We start from the raw sequence: 9,903 nt of genomic DNA on the forward strand, positions 1-9,903 counted from the left end.
CGAGCTCTAAATCAGCTCTACAAAACTGTCCGTCTACACTCTTCAAATACAGGTAGATGGCTGCACCAAGCACCTATTTTTGTTGAAAAGTACCAGCCAAGCAGAGTCAAAGCTAGTTTCTAATATTTCACCTTACAGTTTTTTCATCTGAGTGCAGTTTTCTGCTTCTCTCTCCGTGTTTTATTCATCCATCCTTCATAAATTATTTTTAGGAGCAGATACAAATAAGAATTGAAACATAAAATCTTGGGTACACATTTGTACAAAGAAATATGTATGGTAGAAGGAAAATAGCAGCATACCTACAAAACTGTAATTTTTTTAAATTGTTTTTATTTTCACAACATAGCAGATAGGAATCACTTACAGTATTAAATCTGAAGAAAAATTACATAGATACCGCTTAAGCTCTTGATGTAACCAACTCCAATGTATCTGAGTATAAGAGTGAGGGCAGTAGACATAGAATGTTGTTGTAGCCAGAATGGTCCAGGAACTATGAGAAGCAAGGACTTTTTTGGCAATATAGATTATTGGACTAACTGTATAGTTGGAAAAAATGCAGTTATCAAGCAACCAACACAATTATCTAGGACAGAATCTAGCCAGGATGCTCAAATTAATACTTCACTTACATTTGTTAAACATGCTGAGGGATCTATAAGGATTACAAATAGTGAAGACTCTGGATTTACCCAGTCTGAAATACTAATTCTGTATGTTGCCCAGACAGTGAAAGAATTTGATGTACTAGTTCAGTTCTGACAGAGAGAGAGGAATCCTAGTCACAAGTCTTAAACTGCTGGGGGCAGCAAACAAGATGCTGAAAGTCATAGTCCAGAAGAGCACAATGGCTCGTGTCCACAAATATGTGCCGTTAGCGGGGGTTAATATGCTTCATCTTGGAGAAGAACAGAAGGAGAAATAAACTTGGATTTAAAAAAAGCAACTAACTGATTTAGCCATTTAAAGTTGCTGCTTCATGAGACACACTAATACCAAAAAATCCACGTTAAGCTATCTTTAAAAAATCCATATTGTATAATATGAACATTGTACTGTATTTCTGCACCAATATACTAGCATAGAATTATACATTGGTTTAAACACTATAAAAGTTCTAAAAATCTAGAGTTTTCCCAGCATAGAAAAATTGCTCTGTACTAAAATATATTTTTTGAAAATAATTTTATACACGATAAAAAATCCTTTGCACTAATCCAAGCAACCATTTAAGAGCGTAAACTTAATAATGCTGTGATTGCTGAAGGTGGGGATTTTAAATTTTTAGCATAAGACTGACAGAATTTATTGCTGACATCCTAAATATCTAGTAGCCTCCCTACCAGTTGGATGAGGTGAATTCGTGGTTGTGTCTTGCCAGAGGCACACCCCATAAAAATGAAAAGATGTAGAAGGAATTGGTACTGGAATTTTAAAACACCATTGCAGCTTCTGAATTGGGGCCCCAGGGGCTGATTTAACTTATGCCAGCTTTCTCCTTTGGCTGCCTAGGGGTGTACCATGGCCCACAACAGCCACTATGGTACCATCACTCTTTGGCTTGCCTCGGTTTTGTTCCTGGCATACCCTTACACTGAAGATGTGAGGAAGGGCAGTGTAGGGTTGCTTATATTGGCCCTATGCTTTTCTTATGCCCAGAGTCACATTTTCTTGGTGGCTGCTTCAGCCCCTCCGTAGCTTGCTGGAGAGGTGCACAAGGGGTGCAGTGTTGACTAGACTGTGACTCTATGCCTTTTTTGAGCTCCACCTGTAACCTGTCCATAAGGTATTCTCCAAGGTTGCTTCTGCCATCTTGGGAACACTCAAGCCTGTGAGCATTGGTCAAGAGATCTCCCACCAATTTGATCTTCTGGATTTTGGGTTCAATAAATTGTTTCTTAATAGTGTTAGCACTATGAGGGTCTCCATTTGCAATGCTCAGAGCATAGAGCTCTTCAAGATAACCTGTCATGGTTTTCCACTGTACTAGTGCTATTTCCAGGGCCTTCACGACATTGGTTACATCTTCACAATTTGGTTTCTATAAAAACAAAACATAATAAAAAAGGGAAAATTAGAAATATTCACAAATTCATTACTCAGCTTACAATAATTGCTACTTTCCTGTAACTTGTCTTGCCTTCCAAAGAAGAAATGCACCTGCAGGTTATTTTTTTGCAACAGCTCCTGTTATTGAATTTACTAAATCTTTGCTTTGATTCTTCTGCTTTTAAATACATGTTTCCTATCTTCAATTTACACAGTAAGTTAGAGTCAGTTGGCAGATAACTTAGGCATTTCTCTGTTTTGGAAGTGTGCACCCGTCTAATCTATGGAAAAAACAAAGTTTCAAAAAGTGGCTCTTTTTCAGGTCTTATGGCTTTTCTTGTGTTGTTCATTTAATAAATATATAAGGCTATTGTATGACCACCAGGCACAAAACGTCCACAAAAGCTGATTCTAACTTAGACTGGCAACTTCGCTTAATTCAAGTTAAGTTTTGCTTTATGCACATGCAAGTGAAACGAAAATCTCTAGGTCAAATTCTACCTTTGGTTATACCAATATAAAAAACTTGTGCAGCTGCTCTGGCTTCAGTGAAGCCAGAATCCTGCCCTCTGAATCAATCAATGACAAAAAATTTGTGGCTACCACTGTCCTTGCAACACATACCAAAGTGACTAAGATGGAAAAATACCTGAATTACAGGGGTATAAGCTGTAGCCCTGTTGGTCTAAGGACATTAATTACTGCTGTGTTTAATCTATTGGTTGGACAATGAAAAACCAGGGTCAGGGTTGCACATCTCACAGAATCGCCCATCAACATCCTGGGTATGAAGGAAGTATGAAAGGAATTAAGTTATTGGAGAGAGAATGTGTCTGAATACACAGGTTTTGAACAAAAGCAATGCAAAGCAGAGGTTTAGTATAGTTTGCTTATTGTGGAAGACCAAACATGCTGTCTGTGGCACACCTGGAGGTTTCTGGTACAGTAATGGCCTCCTCGCTCTCGTTGGTATTTCAACATAGCTTCTGCTGCTTCTCTCTCTTCTTTAGCCTGGTGCCAAAAAAACTTGGCAAAGTTTGGTAAGGCCACATCAGACTGATCAAAAATCTCACCCTGTGGTTTTAAACAGAGACAGACATACAAATGATTGGTAAGAAGTATGAACACATGAGGTACAATGAAATTCATATGTAGGAAAACACAGATCTATCATCTTTAAAGAACAAAGAGAATAATTTTCAATAAGGCTTGTACTGCCAGTTTCTCTTGGACCATCCGAAAGTCTTCCCTGAATTACCATATTTATTCGAATCCAAGACAAGGTTTTTCTCCCCAGTTAGCATGGGAAAAAAAGAAGCTCAGTCTTGAATTCAAGTACTGACCTGGGGCAGGTGGCAGCTCAGTTCTGGCTCTGGCCCCAGCCTTGAGGCTGAAGTTGGAACTGAGCTGTCGCCTGTCCCAGGCAGGGATGGCTTGTGTAGTGGGGCTTGCAGTTGGGGGAGCAGTTTCTGCAATACGCTCTTATATCTCTTAGCTTCAAATGAGTTATTCAGGGAAAACAAAGTTGAACAGCTGTATCAGATATCAAGTGCACATCTCTGAGAACAGGTATTGAATACCAACCTCAGCAGCAGGAACAATTCCCAGTGGCTAAAAACATCACTCACTCCCGAGCCCCTAAATGGATTTTTTCCCCCTGATTTTCCTCCTCTCATTAGTTGCCTCTATGTCTTCATCCAACCTCTTACCTAGCCACATTTCAGCTGTTCAACTTCTCTCATTACGGTTTACTTTCTTTCTTCTTCCCTTCGGTTGAGAGACAGAGAGACAGAAGCCATTCCTCTGTTTCTGACCATACCGTTTCTTCCTCAAAAAATTGCTATCCCTGAAATTGCACTATCAAGACTAATCTTTTCCCTGTTAAAATAATATATCCTTTTCCTTTTTAAATGTTTGTGCATTTTAACTGAAAGGGTCAATTCTGCAACTTTTGCATATTTAAAACTCCCACTGGCCTAATTAGAAGTGTTGGCTGGAGGAAGAATGTAGAAATGGTCCCTTTAAGAGATGGGTCTTAGCAGAAGGGTTAACTTTAAGATATGCAAGTTACAAAATGGGAGACAGATCCAAAAAGGAAAAAAGTTGACTTAGAAGTAAACAGAGACGTTGCATCAATTTATCAACTTCCTTAGAGACAATGCTGACCAGTTATTTTCCAAAGGAAAATACCATTGCTATCCAATGAGAATATACATGAGACTTGCCCTTAAAAAAACTGCCTGAATCTGTTGTATTGAGAAATACAAAACCAGTACAGGGCTAATTCTGCTTCTCTGAATTAGTGACTATAGAAAAGAAGCCTAGTAACTTCAGACATTACAAGATTTAATATTATGCTACTGAAGTAACAATTTTATTCATATTGGGTTAAATTAACCTCTGGTGTCAAAAGTCAGCACCCCGTCTCTCTGCACAACCTAAGCCTGGGGCGGGCAAAATATGGCCCATGGGCCAAATCCGGCTCACCAAGGCATTCTGCCTAGTCCAGTGTCCTTGGCCCCAGCCGGCCCAGGTGTGGGGAGCAGCCTAGGCCACTGCACATGTGCCTGTTCCTACCATCCCCAAGTGCACAATGTGGCATCCAAACTCCATTTCCTAGCAGCCCCAGGGGTCACTCCTTCTGGCTGCCACTGCCAGACCCAGTCCCACTGCCCAGGCACCCCAGCTCATATGCCCTACACCCAATCCTGGGGTGCCAGATGGAATGGGCAGTCAAGATCTTTCTGGAGACTGTCTGGGACCTGCACAGGCAGGGTGCACAGCTGGGCAGATGGGATGGGGCCATGGGCAGGCAGGGAGCTGGGTCCAGAACTGGAATGGGTGGGCAGGGCCAGGGATCAGGACTGAGAGGCAGTGATGCTGCAGGGCCGAGCACAGAGCGGCAATCCATTCCCTGCAAGCCCTTGCCCACCAAACTGGTGCCCATCACAGGAGCATGCAGGCAGTGGATCACAGCTCTGCCCCAGACCCCAGCTCCCAACCTCACATTGTCACTGCCCTGCAATCCTGATCCCCAGCCCTGCCTGCCTGTCCCACTCCTGGAAACTGCTACCCACCCACCCCACTGCTACCCACCTGCCCACAGCCCCTTCCCATCCATGCTGGGATGGGGCCCAGGTGAAGAGTGGCATCCGGGAATGGGATGGGCAGGTGGGGCCATGGAACAGGACCACAAAGTAGTGATAGCATGGGGCAGGGCCTGAGGCAGAGCCACAATCTGCTACCTGCATGCCCTTGCAACGGGTGCCAGTTCCACAGGTAGAAGCAGGCAGGGGGTGGATTGTGGCTCTACCCCAAGCCCTGGCCCCATCCTGTCACCACCCAGTGATCCCAGGGTCTCCATACAGACTTGTTGGGACCCACACATGGGCCACTTAGGGAGTTTTGGTGAGCTGTTGGGGAGGGGGTGGGTACTGACCCATTCTGCAACAGTGCACTAACTCTTTTAGCAGCCCTCTGGCCAAATTAATTGCCCACCCCTTGATCTAATCCAACAAGAACGTACCACGAGGGTTCCCATTCTATGGAAGTGGTCTCTGCCCTTGTACAGCCAGTTATCAAGGAATATGACAGGTAGCACTGGGCCAGAGAGGAAGCCAAATGATCTATATCTACAATAATCCTGCACTTCTATCACTGTGTGCAGGAGATTACAGAACAGCAGTTGCCAATAGTGCAGAAACATGCTTTGAAAACTTTGCAGTCCTGTGATGGGAAGTGTGTGGGTCTCTCTCTCTCTGAACTTCTGCCTCTTCCTGTTTCCCCAACCTCCCATTTAACAGCCTACACAAAATTCAAGCAGTTAAAACTATACCCACGTAGCTCATCTACCGGTTTTTTGAGAAACTGTGTAACATACGCAATATATAGATGCTCTTTAGGACACCACCATCAAAAAGCACAATGAAAACAAATAATGCCCACCCCCCACTCCTGCCAGGCTTGTGACGTTACAGGACTATAAAGAATTTACAAGAACACCAAGCATTATGAATATTATAATGAGGTATTTATAAATAAGAACATTTTGGGCTTACTGCTCTCACAGAAGTCAGTGACTGAAACTGTCATTGGCACTGAGTCAAGATTGGCCACTATCCTACAACTCTAGCTGCTCAAAAGGAATGAGCTGCATGACTTTAAATACAGAATGATCACAAAAGCAAAACAGTGCTCCTACTAAATCAGCAGAACCCAGTTAAGCAGCAGAAATGAAATAGTTGACATGTGTATGTATGTGTGCTTATTAAATAGCCTACATAAGATTTATTTTAAATTCTATGACCTAATTTAGTCATCCACATTTTAATGTCTGTTTGCTACATGTTTTTGATGGAATTTTTCATCAGCCCTAGCCAGAAGAGCTGAAAGCAAGACATATTACAGATCCTGATATAATTTCAGTGCATGTTTAATAAATAGGTGGATATTTCAAATCATATTTTTGATTTTTATTAGATTTGTGTTGCACAAAAGCTGATGAAAATTTTTTTCAAGTAACCCAAGAATCAGTCCCTCCAGTCTATTAATTGGTGTTTTGCCCAAGGACTACAGTGTTGGGTGGGGCAGGATGTTTGGTGCCGATTATCCTTGGTCCTTAAGGAAAGCATGCACCTTGGAACAAAGATTCTTAAAAATTAATTCTTATTATCTGTTACTTTAGCATAATCTGATACTTTAGCACTTGGGCCTATCTAAATTTTTGTTATTCAATTAAACTAATGCCTTTTCTCTTAAAATCTAGGCACTTGTGTGGATGTGGCAATAACTTTTAAGTCCGGGCAAGGTGACCCATAGGGCTTCACTTCAGACAGTGATGTGCAAAAGAAATATTGATTGTTCTTTCATTCATTGCACACAACCATTTTGCTTATCAATAAAACAAAAGACAAAACCCCTTTGTAAACATCCACACAACATACCCCAAGTCTACTAGAACTCTTTATCCCTCCCCGCTCTTGCAAAGTCATTTTACACTTTGATTGAAATGAAATAATGCAGTGACAACTCACACCTGCACAGCAAGTAAGGTGTTCCCTCCAATGACAGCAGTAATGGAGAAGGTCCATCCCCCCCATTTCTTAAATCTTTTAGTTCATAAAATTTATAGCCCTCAGCAATCAGACTTAAAGCAACAGTCACACAAACAAACAAAAATAATAAACTAAACTAACAGTTTTGAAGTTCTCTTTTGCACCCTCCAACTGACTAGCTGTACTGGGAATACTTCTGTTGCAGTCACAGGGACAGCAAGAGCTGTGTTGGGCCTACTGTGATTATTCAAGGCAGCTGTTCAACATTCAGCCTAGGATCTAAAAAATACCAGGCCTGATCCTTAGTTGGACTGAACTGGGACACAGCCTGTTGGTGACTCTTCCTAGAGAAGTTTCCCCAAGTCCCCCGTTTTAAAACAAAACACCTCTTTGGAGCCAAAATGGTAAGTTTATACACTAGTATACTGCAAAGCCTGATCCCGAGTTCCTTACCTGGGCTTTATTAACAAAAACCAAAATGAAACCAAACAAAACACCCTTCTCCGCAGAAGGGAAGAAGAAGGTGGAGTTTAGACTGTAAATCAAATGTTGTTATAACTCAAACGGCTGGAAGTGCATTTGCAACTTGAAAGGCAGAAGTTTATATACCCTTGGCAAAAATCGCAGAGGCTGCCAACTTCTGCTAGCTGCTAGGTTAAAAGCAGTACCCCCTTCCCCAGCACCTGCCGCCTGCCTGTCACAATGGGATCCAAAGGAACAGAGGGAGTGCAGGCACTGCCTCGTCCTCCCTGTGTCCGGCACCAGCCTGCACCACCACACATGCAGTAGCAATGCCAGCTTGCAAGCGAGAGCCGCAAAACTAAGCCCTCCAGGAGGCTCTGTTTGAGGATGTCCCTGCCAGTCTGAGTCTCACATGCTTTGGCTGGAGATGGGGATGAGGTAGACCCTCGGCTGGGGTTCAAGGAAGACATGGGTGCAGAATAATGTAGTCTGACCGGGGTTGGGATGGCATCACAGGGGAGAGAGACTGGGGTGTAAGGAGCAGGCAAAGTGTGGGGACAGGAGCCTGGGGGAAAGCATGGGGTAATGGAGACTGATGGGGGCTGGGGAAAGGATCTCAGGGGAGTGAGATGGGGTGTAAAGAGCAGGGGAAGCAGAAAGCTTGGGGAGGGGGCACAGGATGATGGAGACTAATGGGGTTGGGGACAGGATCTCAGTGGAGGGAGATCAGCATGTAAAGAGCAGGGGAGCACAGGGTAATGGTGATGGGGATTATGATGGGATCTCAGGGGAAGGAGACTGGGGTATAAAGAGCAAAGGAAGGACAGCAGGGGGGACAGGACCTGGGGGGGCGTGGGGCAATGGAGACAGATGGGGGCTGGGGAGAGGCTCTCAGGGGAGTGAGATGGTGTGTGAAGAGCAGGGGAAGCAGAAGGCCTGCAGGGTGGGGGTGCACAGGATGATGGAGACCAATAGGGGCTGGGGAGAGGATCTCAGAGGAGGAAGAGCAGGGTGTAAAGAGCAGGGGAGCACAGGGTAATGGTGATGGGGGTTATGATGGGATCTCAGGGGAAGGAGCTGGGGAAGCAGAAGGCCTGGAGCCTGCAGGGAGGGACACAGGGCAAGGGAGACTGATAGGGGCTGGGGACAGGATCTCAGAGGAGGGAGATCAGGGTGTACAGAGCAGGGAAGCAGAAGGCCTGCAGCCCGCGGCAGGGGATGACAGACACAGGATCTCAGGGGAAGGAGCTGGGGGTGTAAGAAGCAGGGGAAGTGAGGGGACGGCAGCCTGGGGGAGGGCATGGGGCAATGGAGACTGATGGGGGCCGGGGGAGGATCTCAGGGTGCAAGGAGCAGGGAAGCAGAAGGACCAGAGCCCGGGAGAGGGCACAGCGGCCCGGACACCGCCGGGGCTGGGACGGGATGGAGATGAGGAAGACGGGCCGGAGCCCGGGGAAGAGCCCCGGGTGCCGGGCCCTCGGGGCAGCAGCTCCCCTTACCAGCGCCTGCAGGCGGTAGGCGAGCTCCAGCAGGGCGCTGGCCACGCCGCACAGGCCCACCTCTACGGCGGGCGGGAAGCGCTGCTTGACGCGGCTGGCGGCCGGGCCGCGGTGCGCGGGGCACAGGGGCAGGGCGCTGCGCGGGCGCTTGGGCCGGGGCTCGGCCATGGCGGGCGGGCGGGCCGAGCCGGGGCGGGGCGGCGCGGCGGCGGCCCCGGGCGGCAGCGGGGAGCGGGGGCAGCGCCCCGCCGCGCGCTGTATATAGCGGCGGGGCAGGGCCGTGCTACCTGGGCACACCTACACGCGCGCGCGTGCTCGGACCTGCCCGGCGCGGATTAGTGCCCGCGGGGGGACCGGCCCGGCCCGGCCCGGCCCGGCCCGGCATGCTCCGCTCAGAGCGGGCCGAGGAAGGGGGCAGGATGGGGAAGGCACTGCCAGGAAGGCGGGAAGGGCCCCGCGCCCAGCGGCGACTCCTCGCCACCAGGCGCCACTCCGGCCCCTTCGCAAGGGCCTGGGGCACTTTTTTTGGAGGAAAGGCGCTGCACAGATTGACAGCAAACCCGGGCCCTCCGGGGCAGCTAGTGCTACCCTCGGCTCCGAGCGGGACCAGCCCCACCTACAGCGTCCCAGCCAAGGCTTTGTCTTAAAACCCCCAGGGATGGAGAGTCCACCCTCTCTCTGGGTAACCTCCTCCAGTGCTTTCGTCCCCTTCTAGTGAGAAAAATTCTCCTAAAATCCAACCTAAACCTGTCTTGCTGCGACTTGAGACCGTTGCTCCTTGTTGTGTCATCTGCCACCACTGAGAACAGTCCAGCTGCATCCTCTTTGAACCCCCC

The 9,903-nt window shown here is 46.9% G+C and overlaps 1 protein-coding gene across 1 annotated transcript; it reads right to left on the reverse strand.

The window, feature by feature from the left end:
- Window positions 1–313: 313 nt before the first annotated feature.
- LOC149871464 (ferritin light chain-like) lies at window positions 314–9,460 on the reverse strand. Its single transcript, XM_090032568.1, has 3 exons — window positions 9,068–9,460; window positions 2,980–3,126; window positions 314–2,044 (listed from the first exon to the last, which is right to left on the reverse strand). The coding sequence occupies exons 1-3, from the start codon at window positions 9,233–9,235 to the stop codon at window positions 1,631–1,633; spliced, it is 729 nt and encodes a 242-aa protein (XP_089888694.1). The 5' UTR covers window positions 9,236–9,460; the 3' UTR covers window positions 314–1,630.
- Window positions 9,461–9,903: the final 443 nt, after the last annotated feature.

This window comes from Crocodylus siamensis, chromosome 2, assembly GCF_052110815.1.
Source record: "Crocodylus siamensis isolate JL-2025a chromosome 2, ASM5211081v1, whole genome shotgun sequence".
NCBI lineage: Eukaryota > Metazoa > Chordata > Crocodylia > Crocodylidae > Crocodylus > Crocodylus siamensis.